At 50.3% G+C, this 23,598-nt stretch overlaps 3 protein-coding genes and 1 pseudogene across 8 annotated transcripts; 2 read left to right on the top strand and 2 right to left on the bottom strand.

Moving 5' to 3' along the window:
• The first annotated feature begins 648 nt into the window (after positions 1–648).
• Positions 649–7,523, top strand: TAC3 (tachykinin precursor 3). Of its 2 annotated transcripts, XM_005571277.5 has the most exons (7): positions 649–791; positions 1,375–1,493; positions 3,512–3,605; positions 3,794–3,823; positions 4,307–4,360; positions 4,729–4,803; positions 7,238–7,523. In XM_005571277.5, exons 2-6 carry the CDS (start codon positions 1,380–1,382, stop codon positions 4,800–4,802), a joined length of 366 nt encoding a protein of 121 aa, XP_005571334.1. In that variant the 5' UTR covers positions 649–791; positions 1,375–1,379; the 3' UTR covers position 4,803; positions 7,238–7,523. The 2 variants fall into 2 exon arrangements, with proteins under 2 accessions (XP_005571334.1, XP_005571335.1); XM_005571278.5 differs by lacking the exon at positions 4,729–4,803.
• A 3,773-nt stretch (positions 7,524–11,296) lies between these two features.
• On the top strand, positions 11,297–18,986 carry ZBTB39 (zinc finger and BTB domain containing 39). The gene is made up of 2 exons (XM_045365490.3): positions 11,297–11,438; positions 12,872–18,986. Exon 2 carries the CDS (start codon positions 12,916–12,918, stop codon positions 15,052–15,054), a length of 2,139 nt encoding a protein of 712 aa, XP_045221425.2. The 5' UTR covers positions 11,297–11,438; positions 12,872–12,915; the 3' UTR covers positions 15,055–18,986.
• Positions 18,987–19,381: 395 nt separating this feature from the next.
• LOC102129072 (uncharacterized) lies at positions 19,382–21,169 on the bottom strand (annotated as a pseudogene).
• Positions 19,382–23,247, bottom strand: ACKR5 (atypical chemokine receptor 5). 5 transcript variants are annotated; one of them, XM_005571275.5, is made up of 3 exons: positions 23,154–23,247; positions 21,331–22,603; positions 19,382–20,539 (listed from the first exon to the last, which is right to left on the bottom strand). In XM_005571275.5, exon 2 carries the CDS (start codon positions 22,585–22,587, stop codon positions 21,373–21,375), a length of 1,215 nt encoding a protein of 404 aa, XP_005571332.2. In that variant the 5' UTR covers positions 22,588–22,603; positions 23,154–23,247; the 3' UTR covers positions 19,382–20,539; positions 21,331–21,372. The 5 variants fall into 5 exon arrangements, with proteins under 5 accessions (XP_005571332.2, XP_005571330.2, XP_045221427.2 ...); XM_005571273.5 differs by having other exon boundaries at positions 19,382–20,318; XM_045365492.3 differs by having other exon boundaries at positions 19,382–20,295.
• Between the last annotated feature and the right edge of the window lie 351 nt (positions 23,248–23,598).

Raw genomic sequence — 23,598 nt, 5'->3', positions numbered from 1 at the left:
TGGAGTGCAGTGGTGCAATCTTGGCTCAGCCTCCTGAGTAGCTGGAACTACAGGCATGCACCACCGTGCCCAGCTAATTTTTGTATTTTTAGTAGAGACAGCATTTCACCATGTTGGCCAGGATGGTCTTGATCTCTTGACCTCGTGATCTGCCCGCCTTGGCCTCCCAAAGTGCTGAGATTACAGGCATGAGCCACCACTCTCGGCTGGTCAGATAATTTTTTTGGCCAGTTTTTACATAGAGTAATTTTAGGTTTTATGGCTGGCTGTGGGGAAAAGGGGTTCTGGTTTTTATAGCTGGTCTTGGGGGAGAATGTAACTGAGTGACAAGAGGACAGGAGGGGGTCAGATAAAAACTTCTGCTTCTGAGGCTGCTGTTGAGGCCTTTATTTTGGGGTATTGTACAGTGTCAAACCATACACAAACCATACACAGCAGCCAGCTTGGGTGCTGTTAGGAAATGGGCTTATTGCTGGGTCTGTGGGGTATGTGTGTGTTGTGTGTGTGGCTGCTTCTGCATCCTCCTCCCCCCGGCAGCCTCCCCGCCTCCCCTCCAGCCACCCTGGGATTGGTGACTCTCAGCCCCTCCCCTCAGCTCCCCTAGACCCACCCAGAGCCTTTCTCAGGGAGCTGGGACTGAGTGACTGCAGCCTTCCTAGATCCCCTCCACTCGGTTTCTCTCTTTGCAGCAGCACCGGCAGCACCAGTGTGTGAGGGTAGCAGGCAGCGCTCCCAGCCAGTTCCCTGATCCTGCCAGACCACCCAGCCCCTGGCACAGAGCTGCTCCACAGGTAGGCAGTCGGGAGAATGATGGATGGACTGGAGCTGGCACCAGGGGACAGGAGCCAGCGTCAGGAGGGAATAAAGCAGATGGCAGCCTCTGATAGGGGAGCAGGGGACTGGGAAGGTGAGCAGAAAGCACCTGTAGGGCCGAGAGCTGGTTAGTGTTTGGAGCCTTTGGCTATAGACTCATTCTTTCATACCAGAAAGTTTTTGCCTAAGTCTTGGGATTATCTAGTACTGGAAAATAGCATCCAGGATCCCTCCTCCAGCTCACTAAGGAAACAGACCAGTCCATGTCCTATAAATCTACCATCTTCCTTGGGAGCTAGAGTCCCCCGGCACCACTATAGCACTGCACATCTCCGGGGGAGATGTCTGATGAGGGAGCAGGGAAACTAAGCCCAAGGGCTCTACCCCCTTCTCAGAAATACTTTCCACCCTCTCTCCAGACCAGGGCTTGGACAGTGGAGTTGGGGGCTGGGGAAGCAGGGTCAAGCCAAGCTGCTGGTAATGAATGTCTCTTGTGCCTTCACCCACGCTGTATCTTCCTCTTCTCTCCCTTACCTGAGTCCTGTCCCTTTGCTCTCCCAGGCACCATGAGGATCATGCTGCTATTCACAGCCATCCTGACCTTCAGCCTAGCTCAGAGCTTTGGGGCTGTCTGTAAGGAGCCACAGGAGGAGATGGTTCCTGGTGGGGGCCACAGCAAGGTAAATCTCACCGGGCAGAGTACTGGGGACATCACGGGAACCTGGGACTCTGCCTGTCTGGACAGCTGTAGTGAGGAAGCTGGGGTGGGAGGGTTGTCCATCAGAGAGCATTTTTCCTCCCTTTCAATTTCTTTGTTTCTCTGGTCCTCTCATGTTCCCACTATCTCCAGCTGTGTTTGTGTCTCTGTATCTCTGCATGTCTTTGACACCTTGTACATAAAAGGTGCCCTACAAATATGTTGTTTGGTAGGTTGATTGATGGGAGACTTGGTGATTGGATGGTACTGTGAGGGGTGAGCTAGGGTGGTCTAAGGCTCTCTATGGTCTACCTCAGACCCCTTTGCAAGGGACAGATCCCTTCTACTCCCTGGATGGTATGAAACAGTCAGAATTTCTTTCCCAAATGGTCATTTGTGTGCTATTTTACCTATCAGTTATGTATATTGTTTTATTTTCAAAATGCAAATAAATTCCCTTATCTTTTGCTCATCCACTCCCAGTAACCTCAGGTGCTTCTAAGATCCCAACCCCTTCCTTCTCTTTTCTCCCTTGCCTGCCTCTATCCTCTGCTTAGTCAGGATAGGAAAACAACAACAGCAAAAAAACCAGGTTGAACCTCGATTTCCACAGTTCCTCTATGAAAAAGAATAGGAATTGTCAGGGTAGGGATACAGGGGGAGAATAGGGAGGGAGTCTTTTCAAGGTTTTGAAATGACAGCAATTACATCGGTACAAATGCTTTTAAGATGATTACGGGTGGGACTTATTACAAATTCAATGCATGAAGTTTAACTGCCTCTTCAGCTCAAATCTGTTTAGCATCTCATTACAGGAGGTGGGCAGAGTATTCAACAATTTGGGAAAAGTGGCTGCCTGAACGCCACATGCTGGGCCAAGGGAGATATTGCCAGGGTAGCCTTGCAGGTGGCAGTGGTTGTGCCATATCCAAAAGGCCAGAACCATTAAAAAAAAACAAAAAAAACACCCAGGCCCAGGGAGTGCCAAGTATGGGCTGGACACCATTTGGAGCCACAAAGTTCCAGCCCAGGATAGTTAGAATATCTGGGTTTTTCTGAGACAAACTTGTTTCAGGACTTTGGCCAATGAGATGTCCCCTCTGCCCTCTTGGTCAATGAATGAGAGGGATTGCCATCCTACCCCTTCTCCCTGAGAGTCTGTAAGGATGAGAGAAATTGGGGCAGGAAGAGGATAGTATATAGGTGTGCCTAGGCAACTGCGTTGGTATGTGTGGGGGTGCGTTCTGTGTAAATGCACTTCTGTGTGTGCACAACAGCCCAAGGATGCATGGCTTCTGGAAAGAGAGGCACTGCCAAGACTTGAGATTTGAGGTGAAAATCTCCAGCCATGATCATTGTTATTGTTTCTCTGCAGTTGCAATTAACTGGCTGTGTGGTGTGTGCCCACCACCCTGCTGTGCCCAAGTTGCTAAAAAAAAAAAAAAAAAAAATCACAGGGACAATCAAGAGCCCGTGCTGGGCAGCAGCTCTAGAACTTGGGGTTCAGTTGTGGAGAGAAGACATGCCTTCTGAGCATGTTGCCTTCCTGGAATTCTAGACCTAGGGCCGAAAAGGGAGAGGGAGAGAAAACTAGAGGCAGAAAGCCATGGAGAATAGAGAAAGAGGCGGTGGAAAACAGGGAGAGAAACATCCGTGGACATCGTGCAGAGTGGGGGAATCGGGCAGATGTGCGCCTCTAACCTCACCATGCCTGTGAATCACCTAGGGGGCTGCTTAAAATGCAGATTCTGTCTCAGGAGGTCTGGGGTAGGACCAAAAGTCTGCATTTCTAACAGGCTCTGCATAGTGCTGGTGTTGCTGTTGGTCCACAGGTCGCTCCTGGAGCACCTACTTCTCGTCCAGTGTGAACCAGAGGAAATTCTGAAAGAAATCGGGTATCGGATTCAGGATGGGCTCAGGAAGAGGCTGTTTCTTGTGGGAAAAGGATGAGTGGATCCGGGTGGGAGCCTCCTGCCTCAGCCCTCTTTGTTTCTTCCCTAGAGGGATCTGGATCTCTACCAGCTACTCCAGAGACTCTTCAAAAGCCACTCATCTCTGGAGGGATTGCTCAAAGCCATGAGCCAGGCTAGCACAGGTAGGAGGCAGCCCTAGGAGAGAGGGGAGTGAGGGGCAGGATTCTGAAGATGAGAGGCCTGGGAGATCCTTTCAGATGGGAGGGAGATGGGGGATAGCTTAGTGAATCGGTGAGGGTTGTGATCTGAACCCCCTCTCATCACTGTCCAGCTTCACTCCCCATTTAGACATTTGTTCTTGGTTTCACAGATCCTAAGGAATCAACATCTCCCGAAAAACGTGAGTAGCCTCTTCTCCCTCCCTATCTCTTGCCACTTTCCCAGAGCTCTGTGGGGCATTGGGCCCAGGGGCCATTTTGTCCAGCCCCTTCTCACCTGGTACAAACAATATGCCAGCTCCCACTGCTCAGCCAACCTTTCCTGAAAGGGAGAGGCCATCCAGAACTAGGAGGAAGCTGGTGTGAGGGGCATAGTGGACTCTCCCTCTGCTGGTTGGTCATTGGAAAACAAGAGGATCTCTTGGTGGCCCTGAAGATTCCAAGTCAGGCACCTGCTAGAGCAGAAAATTCTTGAAATGTGGAGGAAGGAAAGGTGGGCAGAGAGAGTGGGTTTAGGGGAGACACGTGCTAACTGTGAGGAGTTATGCTTTGACAAGAAAAAGGAACAGAGACCAGAAACCCAGTCTCAGAAGTATTGACCCATGTCTGGGAAGATGCATCACTTTCTCATAATCACTGCTGACAATGTTGGCCCTTTTCTGCAGGTGACATGCATGACTTCTTCGTGGGACTGATGGGCAAGAGGAGCGTCAAGCCAGGTAGGAGTGTGTGGGGGTACAGTGGAAGGCCTTAGGGTACTGGCAGAGTATGATAGAAGTCACGTGCCCCATATTATTCACCAGAGGGAAAGACAGGACCTTTCTTACCTTCAGTGAGGGTTCCTCGGCCCCTTCATCCCAATCAGCTTGGATCCACAGGCAAGCCTTCCCTGGGAACAGAGGAGCGGAGACCTTTATAAGGTAGACCTGCTGTAGTTGGGAGGAAGGACAGGGAGACTCTGCTTCTCCCCAGTCTCCCAACTCTGTCTTTGAATGCTGCCCTTCATAGCCAGCCCTTTGCTGTTGGATCAGGGTGTAGTTCACATTCAGAAAGATCCCTCTTATTTACACTGTTCGCTTTACCCTAGACTCTCCTACTGATGTGAATCAAGAGAACGTCCCCAGCTCTGGCACCCTCAAGTATCCCCTGAGAGCAGAATGAAGTAAGGATTGTTCATTAGAGAGCGGAGAGGGGACTGGGGAGGGGGCTGTGGGGGTTGCCAGCTGTGCATTTCCTCACATGCTACAGGTATTAAAGCTCATAGATTTGCCCTGAAATACACTGCCAGTGCCCAGCACACTGTCAGTCAAACACAAAGACACTTAGAGGCATGTGTATATGTGTGTGTGTGTGTGTGTGTGTGTGTGTGTGTGTGTACACATCCTCCCGTCTTTCATCTTTTTCCTCTGGATCATGGACCTCAGCTGACTATTGAGCAGGAGTGAGTGTTGGGAGATGAGGAGAGAGGGGCTTCTCTGATGGGTAACTTCTATTGTTTGGACTTCATTCTTTTGTGATCTATGCAAAAAGATGGAGAGATTATTATCTGATAATTACAAATACCACAACCAATTCACAGGCAAGCATTTGCCTCCCAGGCAGGCTGAGCCTTTTGGATCACTCGGAATCCTGTGTTACTGGGTCCAGAGGGTAGTCATACACAAGGATGATTCAGGAAGAAATGCAAGGAGCTCTGAAATCTAATGGGAGTAGCAGGAAACCATATCTGAATCTCTCTCTTTAGCGTAATGAATAGGAACATGGCCTCAATGTGAATCCTGGATCTGCCACTCTATCTGTATCTTTTTGGCAAAGTTACATACCCTCCTGTGCCTCAGTTTCCTCATCTGAAAAATAAAAGTGATAATAGTATCTCGCAGGGTTGTGGTTTTGAGGATTGAGTATAGATAAAGTGTTCAGAACAGTGCCGGGTGCATAGTGCTGTGTGCCAATTTTATAATAATTGTCCCAGTCTGGGGGGTGTGGGGGATGTCCTAATGTTTCCCCTGACTAGCTCTGTCTGGACCCCAGGCCTGAGTGGGCTGACAGATTCCTCACTTGGTATGCGAGTGTGAGAGTCCCCCAGGGAAGTGTCTAGTCAAAACACGAACCTTCCGCCTTGACACTGTCTTACCACACATAGCAATAGCAGCTCTGCCAATGGCTTTCTTTTCACTAGCTTCCAAAGAAGTGGGGCGGGGGGAGTGAAAACGAGAGGGAGAGGGATTGGGAAGGCTCTTAATCATGAATAGCCTCCTGCCTTCTTCCTGTGTCCCTGTTACCCATACTCATTGGTCTCAAGGTGGCATGCCCAAGACCCAAGGAGCTGGTGCTTGATGATGCTGCCTGTGCATGAATTCCTGGGACCAGAGACTGGGTCTGGCCCCCCATTTAGTGTTGGGTGAGAGGGCACAAAGAGCTATAATAACTGTAACTCGCTGATTACATGGTAGTTACTGTATCATTTTGCTCTCATTAGATGGTTATTTCAGTCCTGCCGACGGCCAGATAATTATACAAGCAGCTATATCTGGATGACATACTCTCCTCCAGCGTTGTGCACTGGCCATAAAGATAATTACAGTGCAATTTTGCTATAGCATTTTATACAAATGGCAAAAACAAGTGTATTGTGGAAATCTACTTTTAATGCTTGTTTGTGCATCCAGGCTCTTTCAGAGGGACCCATAATTGCAGCCTTCATAATCTTACCACTGAGGGAGCATTCCCAACCTGTTAGGTGTCAGGCAGAATAGGACATAAGGTTTCTGGGAGCCGGCATTTAAAGATTACATGAGATGGATCAGCAAAGATCATTGTGTCATCTGATTTCATTCATGTGAAACTGTTGAAAAAGGAAGTAGGCCGGGAGCGGTGGCTCACGCCTGTAATCCCAGCACTTTGGGAGGCCGAGGCGGGCGGATCACAAGGTCAGGAGATCGAGACCACGGTGAAACCTCATCTCTACTAAAAATACCAAAAAAATTTGCCGGGCGCGGTGGCGGGCGCCTGTAGTCCCAGCTACTCAGGAGGCTGAGGCAGGAGAATGGCATGATCCTGGGAGGCGGAGCTTGCAGTGAGCCGAGATCGCGCTGCCACTGCACTCCAGCCTGGGGAACACAGCAAGACTCCGTCTCAAAAAAAAAGCAAAAGGAAGTAATCCCTGGGCCTGTCCTTTCTCTAGGAGGTTTCTGGGAAGAGGAGGAACTGGATAAGGCAAGGGGAGCATTCCTAGTAGGGCACCTTGGACAGGGCTGTGTGTATGTCTGGCTCATGGGGGTGCCAGGATGGCATGAACTTAGTTCCTACTTCTTTGGTCCGCATGGGCCCCACTGGCCATGCACACAGGTGTGTAGAGTAATGTGAATATGGCAGCTGGGAAGGTGCAAGTACCTGCTGCTAGGAGAGTTCCATCCTCAGGCCCAAAGCCTGCAGGGCAGGCTGAGGGTCAAGACTCTTGTTCTTTCCTCTCGCACAAACGCCCCTCCCCTTCTCTCCTGCTGCCCCAGCAGGTTTTAGTGGGAGTTTTTTTTTTTTACAGGACATAAGATGTGATTTCAGTGTTTTTTGTTTGTTTGTTTGTTTTTTGTCCTCAGCACTCCACTTCCGGACTCCTGGACTGCATTAGGAAGACCTGTTTCCCTGTCCCAATCCCCAGGTGCACACACTCCTGTTACCCTTTCTCTTCCCTGTTCTTGTAACATTCTTGTGCTTTGACTCCTTCTCCGTCTTTTCTACCTGACCCTGGTGTGGAAACTGCATAGCGAATATCCCCAATCCCAATGGGCATTGACTATAGAATCCCCTACAGTTCCTGTAGTGTCCTACATTAAAAATATAATGTCTCTCTCTACTCCTCAACAATAAAGGATTTTTTCATATGAATGATGTGATGTGTGTGTTTACTCATTTGGTTAGTGGGTTTTTCTGTCCCTTGACTCTTCCAGCTACATGGTAAATACACACATACTTATGATACACACACTTCATATTTAAATGTAAATAACTTTATATATCTTTTTGTATATATCTATTTCGTGAACAGTGCCTTACACAGTGCTTTGCACAATGAGTATCAGATTTATTTAGTAATTAAAATAAACACATGAATTTGGAAGATGGTTTCTAACACATAAATATTTTCACAGACCAGTTTTAGATAAAGAAAAAACAGGCTGGACCTGGTGGCTCACGCCTGTAATCCCAGCACTTTGGGAGGCTGAGGTGGGTGGATCACGAGGTCAGGAGGTCGAGACCAGCCTGACCAACATGGTGAAACCCCATCTCTACTAAAGATACAAAAATTAGCCGGGCGTGGTAGTGCATGCCTGTAATTCCAGCTACTTGGGAGGCTGAGGCAGGAGAATCGCTTGAACCCGGGAGGCGGAGGTTGCAGTGAGCCGAGATCACGCCACTGCACTCCAGCCTGGGCAACAAGAGCAGAAAACTCCGTCTCAAACAAACAAACAAAAAACAAAAAAGGAAAAAGAAAAAGAAAAAATATATTCAGAATGACTTGTATTACTAGGATGGGCCTGGGAGACATCCATTCCTGAATCTGACCCTACTTAATTAGAGAAGGAGGTGAGGACCAAGGCTGTGCAGAGACCCAGCCACAGAGGAGGATGAATCTATAACACTATACAATTTTTCTGTCTCCAAATGCTGAGCCTGGGTTCTGTGACAGATCCTAGGGATGAAATGATGACTCATACAGAGAGTTTACACTTTAGCAGGGCTGTGGACAAGCAAACAGAACTTGATCCAGCTAGGACAGGGTGTGGACAGGGAAGTTACTACTGAGGCCAAGAAAGAGAGGAGCAGATATCTTCACTGTTAACTGGCTGCCTTAGTTATTATAAAGGTAAAACATTATTTCCTCTGACTCCTCTCTAATATGCCTGTTAGCAGCCCCTGCAGCTCTGACTTAACAGTCCCCAGAATGTGTAAGGCACTTACATGTGGTATATGCATGGGTATGGGTGTCTTTTATTAATCTGAGATGTCAACTATCACGGCCCGTCATCCCAAGGGGGGTTCTATACCCTAATGGAACAGCCAGTGAAATCCTCAGGCTCCTTATCTTAGCCTGGTACAGGGGCCTTGGTTGTGCCCCTGAATTGCACTGATAAAACATCGACACATAGATTTCCCAAGGCAGTGTAGGGACAGGGCCACAGAGCCAGAGGCCACTTCCTGCAGTCCTTTCATTCCAGTGAAAGTTCTGTCTTCCTACAGCCTGACTTGGGGCCACTTTGGAATGACAGCTATATGGGGGGGTGGTGAAAGGAGGGAACACTCACCTTAGTATTACTTATGTCAGCTTTATAGCCAGAGGTCAAAGAATGCTCCCACCCCAGAGCCTAGACCCTTTTTCCAGTGAGTCATCTCTTTGACTTTTCAAAATTATCTATCTATAGGGCTTAAAACGGGGTACACTTAAGCAGAGTCTAGGGACTTTCTTTGGGTCATGAAAGCTATAAGAGTTGGTTCTGCTCAGACTTAGTGGGAGTTAGGCATATAGGCTGAGATGAGAAAATTGCTTTGCAGGTAGGAACGTAAGTGCAGAAAGATTGCTCTCTAGTGGGACTGACAAAAATTGCAGTACTGGGGACTCCTGGAAAAAATGAAGACAAATGTTAAGTTAGATTCCTGTGTTTGTACTTGAAGAATGTGTGAAGGGATCCTGATCTTCCCTTTCCTGTTGTAAAATGGTTGATGCCTAAAGAGATCTGGTCCACAAGACCTTGACTAAATTCCTGGCCCTTTCTTCTCCATTTAACTTTGTATATGTTTGTTATTGTGACTATATGGTGATTTACTTTAAAAAGACTTCAGTATAAGTGGTATATACTTTCACCTGCGTCTTTGGGATGCTTTGTTTTCATGTGAAGTTTATTGGGGTCAACCCTCCAGAGATGGCTGGGGCAGTTGGTTAGAAAGATTGAACAGGCCCAGGCCCTTGCAAGCCCAGCAGCCCTCTGTCTCCAGAGTCATGCTGGAGGTCTGGACCTGCTGGCTGTGTGATATTCCACTTTAGGGAGACTCCGTTCCCTTGCACAACCGTGAGAGCTGGGCCTGCCACTGAAACATTGTGTCAGCCTCTAAGTGACCCTTTCACTAGATGGTAAAGTGAGATGCCTCATCCCCAAACTATAAGAACAGTTGTGGCCGGGCGCGGTGGCTCAAGCCTGTAATCCCAGCACTTTGGGAGGCCGAGACGGGCGGATCACAAGGTCAGGAGATCGAGACCATCCTGGCTAACATGGTGAAACCCCGTCTCTACTAAAAATACAAAAAAACTAGCCGGGCGAGGTGGCGGGCGCCTGTAGTCCCAGCTACTCGGGAGGCTGAGGCAGGAGAATGGCGTGAACCCGGGAGGCGGAGCTTGCAGTGAGCTGAGATCCGGCCACTGCACTCCAGCCTGGGCGACAGAGCGAGACTCCGTCTCAAAAGAAAAAAAAAAAAAAAAAAAAAAAAAAAAAAGAACAGTTGTATGGCTGTTTTTGTGTCTCCTGGCTAACAAATGTTACATGTTTGGCAGCATTTGGTATAGTGCTTGCTTTCAGTATAATCTACCACCAGTTAGTGAGGTTGTGGAAACAAGGACACGCAATCTCCCAAATTCATCAAGAGAATGGACAATTGCTGAATGGCCAAACTGGCTTAGATCTGTTGGCGACATTCAGTGTGTCCCTTCCTTTCCATTTATCCATCAAGGAATTACTGAACCCTACCATGCACCTGTCCTGGGAGTTTGTCCTTCCTTGGCTGCAAGCTATTCTCAGGCAGTGACGGGGATGGGATGGGAGAGAGGATGAAACTGAAGGATCCTGGAGCCTAAGAGCTTCCTCTGTACCGAGGGAGGGAGGGTGACATGACCAAGACTTCTAATGTCTTTGGTGGTGGTGGGTGGGGCTGGCAGTGTAGGTGGTTTTGGTTTGATGACAATTCTTGGGCAGCAGCATTTGAGAAGATGATTTGGGAGGAAGAGTGATCGAGTTCTACACAGAGTTGGGGAGGGCAGGCTTCAGGAAACAGGCCTGGGGTGCCAACGTACAGTGAGATCCTGTGACTTTCTTCATTTGGCCACCTGGGTGGAAGGAGGGACAGCAGAGGATTACCAGAAGGGTCCAGTAGTAGCAGTCTAGCCCTCAAGTGCTCCTTCATTCATTCAAGCAGGCTTAATGTATTAAGCACTTATTGTGCCAAGAAGTGTGGTAGCAGTCAGTGTGGACGTGCCGCGGTGTGCAAAGCCACAGATCCCTGATCCAGGAAGCCCACAGCCTAGTGGAGGAGATATATAGTGATCAAACAATCTTACAACTTTTTGTAAAATGCCCATAGTAGATGTTCTGAAGAGAAGCTTTTGGAACTGTGAGCGAAGAATAGGGGAGGCGAAGAGAGTTTGGATAGGGTTTTTCACTCTTCAGGCACCAAGTCCCCCACACAGTGGATCAGCGCTTAGAAAAAGCCAGGCCTGGGGACTTGGAAGCCCCTGCACCCCTCGCGCGAGTAGGGGCCCGGCCCCGGCCCCGCCGTCGGGGGGCGCTGCCTCCTCCCGGGCGGCGGGGGGCGCTGCGGTCGGGCGGCGGGGGGCGCTGCCTCCTCCGGGACGGCGGGGGGCGCTGCGGGCCGGGCGGCGGGGGCGGCCCGGGCCGGCGCGGCGAGCCGCGCGGCGGATGGAGAGTCTGGCCGCGGCCGGCGGCGCCGCCTCCTCGTCGGGCCGGGCGCGGCGGGCCGGGGCCTTTGTGTAAGGCGGCGGCGGCGATGGTGCTCGGGGCCCCGCGGAGCCGGGTAAGCGCGGCCAGGCCGAGGGCTGCCCCTGGTCGAAGCCCGACCCCCGTGCCGGCATTTCTCTCGCTCTTCCTGGGGTTTTCTTGCCCGCTCCCTTCGGCCGGACCCATCTTCCCCGCCCGCGCGCCGACCCCGGCCGGCCCCGCCGCTCCTCCCTTGGCCCCTTATTCAGCCCCGTGCCCCCGCCAGGCTCACCCGGGTGAGCCCTGCGCTGTTTGTGGAGGGACCGAGGCGTTCGGTGCCTCCAGAGGGAGCGCCCCAGCCGATGCAGCGCCCTTCCCTCCCAGATGCGAGTCTCCGGAGGGGAGACCGCGGCGCCCGGAGATTGTTGGGGTGTCCTCAGAAGTTCCCAGCCTCCCCCTCTCGCACCCTCCACTCTGGCTGCCCGGCGCTGCGACCCGCCGATCGTTCAGGGGTGGCCAGCAGGGCCCGGGAGATGCTTGGCCGGTACCCCACAATACTCAGATTCTTCCTGGGCCCCAGAAAAAGTTGGGAGTTGTTGGTAGAATCTGGAGAGATGGAGAAAGGGGCTGCGTTGCGCACAGTTGTGAGACTGAACAGGGATTCAAGTAGCTCTTCTTCCTTAGTCGTGCAGGAGTCAGAAAGGGCAGAAAGTGGTAGTGAACAAGCCTCTAGGAGTCTTATCTGTATAATTAGAAGTCTTTCTTGCGGCATCAAGTAAATATATGTTAGTGCAGGGCTAACAAAATATAAACCCCGAAAAGGGTGGCCAAAAAGAATACAACATATTAAAATAATATTAAATACTACCACAGTTGTGTTCTGCTTTGCTTTGCTGTGCATTCTGAGTGTTTTAACTTCACAGAATACAGGGACTGTGATGGCTCTGGGTTATCTAAAGGCCAGAGAGCAGGTATGTAGTATAGGCAGAGAGAGATGGGGATTCAAGAACGTGAGATTTATTTAGAGATTGATTGAGAGGTTGAAGACACAGCAATGACAAAGTTAAAAGATGGAACTAACTTACCTGTTCCTCAGTAGCTAGTGGAGCTTTGATAGTTGTGTTCAAGCATGTGCATGGCATTTGGCATCATGAGGGAAAAGAATATATGCTCAATGAAGTAGGAAAGCTTGTATTTGGGAGGAAATTAATAGAGAAATCTGATCCAGTGGCTCTGGTAATGAAGTATAAGATTGTGTCCGAGGGAATGCCTCTAGTTCGTCTCTAGGCACCAGCTTAAGACCAAGCTATCAGATTGTCATCAAGCCTTTTGGTTTTTGTCTTAACTCTTTGAGTATATACAGGGGGAGATGTCCTTGTCTTGTCATAATGGAGGAACTCTCCATGCCAGTTTACTCCTGATCCCCACCCGGGGCTTGGAAACATTCAGAGTGGTGGTATTTTCTCCTGCATAGCCTCTCTTTTGCACGGATGTGTTTGGCCATCCATCTTTTTCTCTTGCTGTCCACAGATTAACTGTGCTGATAAGGAGGTAATTTCATAGGAGCTGCTAAGATGGGCATGAGGATCAAACTGCAAAGCACCAACCACCCCAACAACCTGCTGAAGGAACTCAACAAGTGCCGGCTCTCAGAGACCATGTGCGACGTCACCATTGTGGTGGGGAGCCGCTCCTTCCCGGCCCACAAGGCTGTTCTGGCCTGTGCAGCTGGCTACTTCCAGAACCTCTTCCTGAATACTGGGCTTGATGCTGCCAGGACCTATGTGGTGGACTTTATCACCCCTGCCAACTTTGAGAAGGTTCTGAGCTTTGTCTACACATCAGAACTCTTCACAGACCTGATCAATGTTGGGGTCATCTACGAGGTGGCTGAGCGTCTGGGTATGGAGGACCTCCTCCAGGCCTGTCACTCTACCTTTCCTGACCTAGAGAGCACTGCCAGGGCCAAGCCCCTGACCAGCACCAATGAGAGCCACTCTGGTACCCTGAGTTGTCCTTCGGCAGAACCTGCCCATCCCCTTGGAGAACTCCGAGCTGGTGGGGACCACCTTGGTGCTGATAGAAACTATGTGTTGCCCAGTGATGCTGGAGGGAGCTATAAAGAGGAAGAGAGGAATGTTGCCAGTGATGCTAACCATAGCCTGCTTCTGCTGCAACCGCCACCACCACCACCAAAGACAGAAGACCATGACACCCCTGCTCCCTTCACGTCTGTTCCTAGCATGATGACCCAGCCAGTCCTAGGCACTGTCAGCACGGGCATCCAGACCAGCACCAGCTCCTGCCAGCCATACAAAGTTCAAAGCAATGGAGACTTCAGTAAAAACAGCTTCCTCACCCCTGACAATGCAGTAGACATTACCACTGAGACCAACTCCTGTCTGAGCAATAGTGAGCACTCCAAAGATCCAGGCTTTGGGCAGATGGATGAGCTCCAGCTCGAGGACCTGGGGGATGATGACTTGCAGTTTGAAGACCCTGCTGAGGATATAGGCACAGCTGAGGAGGTGATTGAGCTGAGTGATGACAGTGAGGATGAGCTGACTTTTGGAGAGAATGACAATCGGGAGAATAAGGCCATGCCCTGCCAGGTGTGCAAGAAAGTTCTAGAGCCCAACATTCAACTGATCCGGCAGCATGCTCGGGACCATGTGGACCTGCTGACGGGCAACTGCAAGGTCTGTGAGACCCACTTCCAGGACCGAAACTCCCGGGTAACCCATGTCCTGTCCCACATTGGTATTTTCCTTTTCTCCTGCGACATGTGTGAAACTAAGTTCTTTACCCAGTGGCAGCTGACCCTTCACCGACGGGATGGAATATTTGAGAACAACGTCATTGTCCACCCCAATGATCCCCTGCCAGGGAAGCTGGGTGTCTTTTCAGGAGCAGCCTCCCCAGAGCTGAAATGTGCTGCCTGCGGGAAAGTATTGGCCAAAGATTTCCATGTGGTCCGGGGCCACATCCTTGACCACCTAAACTTGAAGGGCCAGGCCTGCAGTGTCTGCGACCAGCGTCACCTTAACCTCTGCAGCCTCATGTGGCACACGCTGTCCCATCTCGGCATTTCAGTCTTCTCCTGTTCTGTCTGTGCCAACAGCTTTGTGGACTGGCATCTTCTAGAGAAGCACATGGCTGTGCACCAAAGTCTGGAAGATGCCCTCTTCCACTGCCACTTGTGCAGCCAGAGCTTCAAGTCAGAGGCTGCCTATCGCTACCACGTCAGCCAGCACAAATGCACCAGTGGCCTTGATGCACGGCCTGGTTTTGGGCTACAGCACCCGGCTCTCCAGAAGCGGAAGCTGCCAGCAGAGGAGTTTCTGAGTGAAGAGCTGGCGCTGCAGGGCCAACCTGGGAACAGCAAGTATAGCTGCAAGGTCTGTGGCAAAAGATTTGCCCACACAAGCGAATTCAACTACCACCGGCGGATCCACACGGGCGAGAAGCCATACCAATGTAAGGTGTGCCACAAGTTCTTCCGAGGCCGCTCAACCATCAAGTGCCACCTAAAGACACACTCGGGGGCCCTCATGTACCGCTGCACAGTCTGTGGGCACTACAGTTCCACCCTTAACCTCATGAGCAAGCATGTTGGTGTGCACAAAGGCAGCCTACCCCCTGACTTCACCATCGAGCAGACCTTCATGTACATCATCCATTCCAAAGAGGCGGAAAAGAACCCGGACAGTTGACTGGGTCCTGGCAGAGCCACGGGGAGCTCCCACGCGGCAGCTGGAACGCTGATATCTAAGAGCTGTTGGTCCCTCCCCTGCTGAAGTTATAATTTTGCCTTGGTAGGAATTCTGTTCTGTGTTGTGTTTAAAGAAGGAAAGAAGAAGAAATAGCACATAAGCTGTTACTGTTTTTGAGAAGCAACAGCCTTATCACATTTACCTCCATACCTGTTCTTGCCCATGAAGGGCTGTGTTTTTTATTCTTTTGAGGCTGGTTTTGGGATCTAGTCAAGCAGTTGGTGTCCACTAGACCCCCTTCCCCAGCCTCTCTAGTTTTAGTTTACTGATAGGTTTTATGCTGCTACGAATCCAACCAACAGCCTCACTGGACAGAGGGAGTAAAGGGAGGTTTTCCACTGTGGGTGTTCCCGCCAGGCCTCCAGCTGGGCTGACCAGCTATGAGAAAGATTTTGGGAATGTGGTCATTCAGAAAAGACAGGTCAGCAGGGCAGTCCCCTCAGGTTCTAGCCCTCAGCAGGGACAAGGTATCAGGGATGTAGGTGTCTGCTTATCTACGACCCTAATCTGCTGATTGGACAGTGAAAATCTTTTGGCAGCTAGATCCATACTAGGGACAGAGCTTTCTATTTAGGTCAGAAAGCTTTGGGATGAATCCCTGCCAGCCAGAAGAGGTGTCCTGCGGTGCCGCCAGAAGTGGCAGCCTGGATGGACAGGAGAGGTTTCTCTTGTCTCCTAATTTCCAAAGAAACAGGATTTTATGGCGTGCTGGCCCGGGACGTCTGACCTTCTGTGGGGCAGAGAGGATAGGGAACCACTTGATACAGTCGTCTGTTTCGGCCACTTCTGTTGGCTGTGAATGAGTGTCCTGGTGGAGAGGTGGGGATGCCTCTGACAGCAGCAGCCTTGCCTTAATTTATATCTGGTCTCCTGCCCAGAAGCGTTTGGCCCGTGGTTTAGATGAGCTGACTCCATGAAGTGGTGGAGTCGCAGACTGCGAGCCCTTCAGAATTAAAGGGACCTGAGTAACTGGTGGTGTGTAGCAGGGTGTGCGTTCTGACTGTCTGTCCTAGTCGGGTAACCTGTTGTTTACTTTGTGCTAACAGTGCCGGAGCTTTGGCAGCTCACCTTTGACCTGCTGGAATTTATCCTGATCTGTCGTTGCCATTACCTCCAGGGGTCGCTGTTGGATGGCAGCTGGTTCAGGCCCTCCGTGGGTGGCTGCAGAGTGTGCCGGCCCAGCCCACGCAGCTGGTTAGCTCCACTCTTACTTGGTTTTCTAAGGGGCTTTGCCCAAAGAAGGCTTGAGGGATAGGGCCCTCGATCTTGCATACTTGTGAGGTGCCACCTCAGTAGCTCATACTACCTCACCCTGCTCAGGTGAGCTCTGGGAGTCCCTGGCTTCAGCCCTGACACTGCCCCTGGTGGGATTCAGCAGCACCCCAGGCTGTTTCACAAGCAATTAGTTTTCATTAACTCACAAAGCCTTTTTGGACATTAATATTTATTTATTTTTGTTTTTGTATACACATTACCCAGCATGTCTTTTGTATAAGAGACTTTAGGAAAATGAGTTTTTCCCCAGCAAGTAGCCATATTCTAGAAAACAGCCTTGACCAGAGATTTGGAGAACCAGGGGTATAACTAAGGGAGGACGTGTCAAGCCCTTAAGCAAATTCTTTTCTTCTCCAGATTATCTCTAGCATAATAAACCCAGGGAACGCTTTAGGCCATGGGTGTATGTTCTAGAAAGTTCGGGCCAGTTAAATTCCAGGCCTTTCAACCCCTTTCCATCCTGTGATGGAGTAGATTGGGGACAGGGTTGAGGGGAGCAAGTGACATGAGGGACCTATTTGCACAGTTTGGAAGCCTCCTGTCCTTATTTATATTGAGATGTCAGACAAACCAAAGCTCCATCCCTGTTGGACCTGCTGCTTCTCCCCAGCCCTGAACTGATAAAGCCTCAGAGTCGGAGTGCATGGCTGTCTGGTGGGGTGACCATTAGATGAAGGGACTTGTACAGTGGCCAGTTTAAAGGTCCACCTTAGACCATCTAAACCCACCTTGTTCAGTGTCCCCTCAGGACATCCTCATCAGGAAAGCAGTGTTGAGACTTCATTGCTGACTGGCTTCTCCCTTTCTTACTCACACTGACCATTAGAATTAAGAAGGAGATGTGTAACAGACTACAATCAAGTGTCTGCTACATTTTCAAGCATGAGCAGTCCCTCCCAGACTGTTGGTGAGGACTGATTTTTGAAATGCTGGCGTGAGAGAGGTGGTAATTACTGGAACCAGCCAAGTGGCTGAGAGCAGATACATGTGCTGGAGAAACCTTTTTCCTTAACAGAGGGCATCATGGGTGCTGGGTGGTCTGTGTACTTAACCTGAAACTGTGAAGTTTTCCTTTTTTGCCAGTAAACCAAAAAGCAGATCCTTGAAACTGTGCCCTTGAAACACGAGACAGAAAACTGCATCCCCTGATCCCCCTGGGGCTGATCAGATGATCAGGGTGGCCCAGTTGGTCCCAGTCAGATATGTCATAGGATCAGTAGCTTATGAGATTTGTTGACCAAACCCTCTCCCTGTTGGGGACCCTTATATTCACACCTGAACTTCCCCGTTTCCCTCCACCCCGCCAAAGTCATGTCTGCTTCCTCTGCCTCTAGCTCACCCTCTTCTGAATGGTTTTACTTGAAACACTATATTGTGGCATAGGGCACCCTGGGATACCTGGTAGAAGGTATTCATTTTATTTTGCATTTTTAATTGTTTTGACTTTCCGTTCATTTGATTTTGTTGCTCCCTCTCTCCTGGAGCCTAGTTTAGTACTGTCTTCTGTGTTACTCTGAAGTTCTGTTTAAGCCTTGAACATCCTCTTCTCCTGTTTTCTTGGTATGTACTCAGGACCAGCTACATCATTTGTGGAGCTCTCTTATTCACAAATTATTAAGAATGATCATAGAGCATTAAACCAAATATGAGGCCATTCCCAACTTGTTTTCTGAGGGGAAAATGGTAATACTTGTGTGGTATCTGGGGTTAAACAGCAGAGGCTCCATGTGGCCAGAGGCAGAGATTAGTATCCTGGCACTCCAGTGACCCACTGGTGACTTACTGATGCCATAGCACCTGCTGGGAAGCTCTGCTAAACCTTAGTATTTGGTCCTAAATTTTATGACTCCATGGAGTTCCCATCGTCCATGGCTAGTTAGGAAGAAAGGAGGTGGGATAGGGGTCAGGCCCAGGTGACCTTTAAGAACCAGGAGATGGGTAAAAGTTTTTTTTTTAATATCCTTCTTTTCTGATCTATGAGTACCTGTTTGTCTCCAGGCCAAACCTTTGGGCTTAAATATCTTTTTCCTAGACATGTTTTTGCTAGTGTTGAATTTTCTTCCTCCTCTGGCCTCCTGTGGCCCTTTCCCCAAGCCCCAGACTACTTCCAAAGCAAATTCTAGATGGACATTGTATTTGTTGGTATGGGAGTGGGCTCTATGGAGTGGTCTGCACCCATCTGGGACTCTTTTCCCTAAATCCTGCACCAAATGAGTCAGGAGGCAGGGTGCACAGCATTAGTTTCAGTGTGGTTATGCATCGTAAGCTTAACATCAGAATGAAAATGAAACTCGATTTTGATGTTTCTTTAAAATCCTTCCCCTGTTCAATCCACTCGCCGCCCCCACCTTGAATAGCTAAAGTCTCTTACGAAACAGAGAAGAGTTGTTGACGTCTAACTCCTTCCATTAAATTAATAAGTACTGACCTCCTAATATTTAAGTGTTTACTATCTATTGCTGTAAAGTTTTGTATATTTTGTAAACTTTTTTCCCCAAATAGTAGATGTCTAAAATCATTGTACATCTGATTCTTTTATATTCCATTGTTCAGCACAAAGTGTGGTTTTTATTTAGAATAAAAAAAGAAATTTGAAATGAGAGTTCTCTTCCTACCTACTATGAATATGCTCATACCTGGAGTTCAGAATATCTGGGCTCATCACCCTTTCAGTAGCACATTTCTGCCCAGCAGATGCCAGAATTCTCTCAGGTAGTACATTTTCCTTTTCTGTAGCTGGAATTCCCCAGGATTAACTTGTTGACCTGTTTTTAGTGGGAAATTAAGTCAGAGACTCAACCTTTTCAGGGGGTATTCCTGAGAGGATCCTCCGTCAGCCCAGAGAGAGTGGTGGGTCCCTGCCCGTGTCTACTTGGACTAATGTTACTAAGTGAGAGATTTGGCTACAATTTGTTTTGCCAATGCCATTTGATTTGCTGGGACATGGTGTGTCTTTGAGTGGAGCGAGACAGATTGAAAGAGGGAGGAGGCAAAAGTTTGGCATAGTTTAATGAGTTTGATATACGGGTGTTTCCACAGAGGAGACAGACCTCAAGAAGTTAGGGAGTGATGTCCATTTGGCCCCAGAGCACATGGCCCAGGCGGGGCTCCCATCAGTGCTCAGTAGATGCTGAGTGTAACAGCTGGTTACCACTCTTCCCCTCCATGGATGGGAGGCCTTAGGGAAGTATTCATACTGCCAGGGTGATAACTAATCTTGGGAGAGTGGCCTCTGAGGTGACCTGCAATGTGACAGATGTAAAATTAGGTTTCCTTTGGGAAACAACTGTAGCCCACGTCAGAGGAGGCAGTGATAGGGGCATCAGATCTTGGCTTACTTCTTTATGTTGGGACAAGAGACGAAAGTCTTTTTCAGTGTGAATTCTGCATTGGTAGGCTAAGCCCTTACTGCGACCCAAGCCACAACCCAGACTCCTGATTCAAAAAGCCTTCAGCTCTGTGCTACTGAGCAGCTGTCTGCAGCATAAGACCCTTTCAGGTTTGGGCCCAGTGAGCAGGGAGATGCAGGTTTCCTTCCATGCTCCTGACAAACCTGGGTGCTATGCAATTGGAGCACGTGGTCAGTGCATCCACAGAACAGGTCTGATTTCTCAAAGCAGAACAGGTGGTCTCCAGGTCAGTGAGTAGTTGCTCCAAGTTAAACATTCCAGATACATCAAGCACTTGAGCAGGACAGAGGAGATGGCGAAGAGGCTATCAGTGATTCTAGTCCCCTCACCATGGGCAGGATTAAGAGGCAAAGGACGTGGAATTGGAAGGCGGAAACTAGATCCTGTTCTTAGGCCTTTACTTCAGAGTTCTTCATGGACAGGGTCCTAGTCTCCCAAACATAAGTGATCCTTTTCCAGAAGATCTACTTGTTCACAGAGGACTTCTTTGCTTCATCTGTAGAAGAAGTGTTAAGGAACCTAAGTTGTGGGACAGGAAAATTATGAAAAGACATGGCCAGGGAGAACTGACTTATAACAGTGTCAGAGCTCTGCCCTGTGACGGAATTGAGAAGTTTCCACTGTGGCCTTCCCCATCTGGTGCTGGGGACAGGGTGAAGGACAGAGCATCTGTCAGCACCTGCTGCTGGCTGTCCCAAGGGCTGCTCCCAGAATGACATCCCTTGATACTTTCCTATGATCTGGAGAGAAAGAGATGGGGGTGGGTTGGGCTTTCTGGTAGCTCTGTGTCTCCCTAGAAGAAGTCTGGAAGTTTCCTAGATCCGAAGCTGGGAGGAGGTCAGCTATGAGGAGCTGACTCTGGGACAGCTCCTCTGCTTGTGGGGAGGGAGCAGGATGGACAACGGGGAGGGGAGGGTGTCAACAAGGAAATGGAGCTGTGTTTCCTGGATGGCCGAGGGTGGAGATACCCTGCAGCTGACCCAGCTGCAGGGTGCAGGTCTCAGACCTTGGCTTTGCCCCCACCCCTGACATCCCCATCCCCCTTCACTTATAGCTGTGCATAGGATGCACAGCTGGAGAACGTCCTGCTGGGGTCGCCTGGTTCCTTGGCCTCTGGCCTCTTGTCCCCATAACCTGCATAGTGAGCTGGAAGATCAACAAGCTCACAAACACAAAAGGAGTTTTGTGACGTTCTTGCAGAGCTCACTCTTTCCGGCCAGAGTGATTTATGAAATGAATGTGTCTAGTTTCCTCTGCCGAGCACCTCTTTAGCCTCAGCTCCCTTCCCAATCCCAGCTGGAAGTGCAGATTTTTAAAAGATCCAGAGTCCATGACTATCTCTCCCATTTATTTCACCTTTTTTTCTGCATGGCTCCTTAGACACAAGGACCAAGACAAATAGTACAACACTGAGGGCCTGCTCTCTATCCCTCCCGACCCTGTCTCCCTCTCCATACCTCTGTATTTTAAGATAGACACAAATTTGACCCTCCCCTCTACATCCCCCCAAATCTCCCACCTATACTCTCACCTGTGTCTTTTCCTTCACTGTTGGAGGAGCCTGGCCTCTACCTCAGCTGGATGTAAGAGGCTGAGGGGGAGAGAAGGGGGAAGTATTTGGAAGCAAAGGGGATGCCTGAAAGCTCAGGCCTGGCTCGGGGTGGGGGGTTGCTGCAGCAGGCTGGCTGTCCCCCTTGGTGATGATGATGGAATGCTGGGTGGAACAGGAGGAAGAGGAGGAGTGTGCGTCTGCCCTGGTCTGGTCCTTAGGAAGGTAATGGACTACAGCGTTCAGGAGCCGGCCCCGGAAGTGTGGGCTGAGAAAGTTGTAAAGGATGGGGTTGATGACACAGTGCAGCATGGAGAAGCAGTCGATGACATCATAGAAGAAGTAGAGCAGGTGGACCAGGTGGCAGTGGAGGGAAATGTGGTTCCCATGCAGTGTGAGCAGCAGTAGGGTCACATGATAGGGCAGCCAGCAAATGACAAAGACGGCCACGTAGGCACACATCAGCAGGCAGTGGCGCCGGCTCTTGGGTTGTTCTGCCTGCCGCAGCCGGCAGGCCGTCAGCACGTTGAAGACTGCGATAAGAGGGAAGGGCAGCAGGAAGCCCAGGATGGTGGTGGACAGGGTCACCGCCAGGGCCCAGGTACTGTACGTTTCAAAAGGTGCCATGAAGAGGCACATGGGCTCAGGGCCCTCCACCAGCTGGATGTGGACCACCTCAGGTAGCGGGATGATGGCCGAGAGGACCCAGATGCCCGCACACATGGCCCGCCGCACTCGGTGCTGGTAATGCTGCCAGGAGGGGGAGGCACTGGTGAGGGTGACATAGCGGTCGACGCTGAGGCACACCAGGAAGAAGATGCTGCTGTACATGTTGACAAAGTAGAAGTAGTGAGTGAAGCGGCAGGAGAAGCTGCCCCAGAGCCAGGTGTAGTCCAGCGTGACCTCCAGCATCCACACGGGCAGAGACAGGACAATGCCCAGGTCCGCGATGGCCATGTTGAGGATGTAGAGGTTCAGCAGCCCCGCCCGGCCTGAGCTGCGCCAGTTGACGCATATCACCAGGAGGTTCTCCACCAGCCCAACCACAAACATGGCCAGGTAGAGGGCAAAGAGGACCACGCGCTTGGTGCTCTCGCTGAGCTCCACATGGCACTCAAACAAAGTGTGGTTGAAAAGGTTGAGCAGCTCGGTCCAGTTGTGGATATCTCCAAGGTCACTGGCAGGCACTGCGGTGACCCCCTCCGAGGGGCCGGGCCCCCAGCTGGGTTTCACTGACATTGGGACCAGCACACACCTATTGGGATGAAAGGAGAGTTGGAAGGGAAAGCAGACCTTGAGAGCCTTGTGTCCTCAAGGTAGAGGCCAGAGGGAGTCGGGGGCTTTGGGGAAAGATTCTGGGCTGATGAGGCAAGAAAGGGAAGTTTAGCTTTCAAACTGTGAATAAATAATACACAACTTACTTGCTAGCTCTGACCCAAGAGCAGAGATACTTTCTTAAGGGGTTTCAGGTGGAAGAGGCCAGGGCTGTTGGTGTCCACCAACATTTCTTCCCACCCCCAGACAGTTCTCCCTCAACAACCCCCTCAATGCCCCCACACCCGCCATTCCTAGGTGGTCTCCAACCTCCACCTCTCTCCTGGCACTTCATTCCTCAGCCCTTTTGCACAGATCTTCATTGCTCTTTTTCTGTCTCGTTATTTGGACCGTGAGTGTGGAACACACACACACACACACGCACACCACACACATCTGATTCACCCCTAGGAAAACCTGTGGATCACACGGGAAAGCCAGTTGTCTGCAAGCCCTGATTCCCATCTTCCCTGGGAGAGGGCGACACTCACCTGAATTTCCCTTGGGAGCCCCTCCGTCCTGGAGGGAGGGCCGGCAGGTCCAGGCTGTGGGGAGCTGTGAGGAGGCTGGAGGGCCCTTGACTGTGGGGCTGGCTTCCGTGCTGGCTTCACGGCCGCCCTTCCCATCCGGGAAGTAGCTGTCACTGCTGAGGCTCTGTGGAGAAGGCGGGGGTTTTTCCTGCATTCCCCCAATCCGGTTACAGGGGACGTCCCAGCAAAAGACCTGGTGTGCCAGTGGCAGGGAGGTCATACTGCCAGCATTAAAATCCCAACTCCTCCCTCACTCGCTGAATGAATTTACCTCTTTCCTTAGCCTCAGTGCTCTCCTCTGCAAAGTGGGGTCAACAATATTATCTACTAAAAGGGATGCTGTGAGAATTAAAGGAGCTGTTGAGGGAAGGAAAGTGCTTAGCTCAGGCCGGGCCTGTGGCAAATG

The sequence above is a fragment of the Macaca fascicularis genome, chromosome 11 (assembly GCF_037993035.2).
Source record: "Macaca fascicularis isolate 582-1 chromosome 11, T2T-MFA8v1.1".
In the NCBI taxonomy this organism is placed as follows: domain Eukaryota; kingdom Metazoa; phylum Chordata; class Mammalia; order Primates; family Cercopithecidae; genus Macaca; species Macaca fascicularis.
Note: the sequence above shows the minus strand (reverse complement) of the source record. Positions and strands in the feature narration are given on the sequence as shown.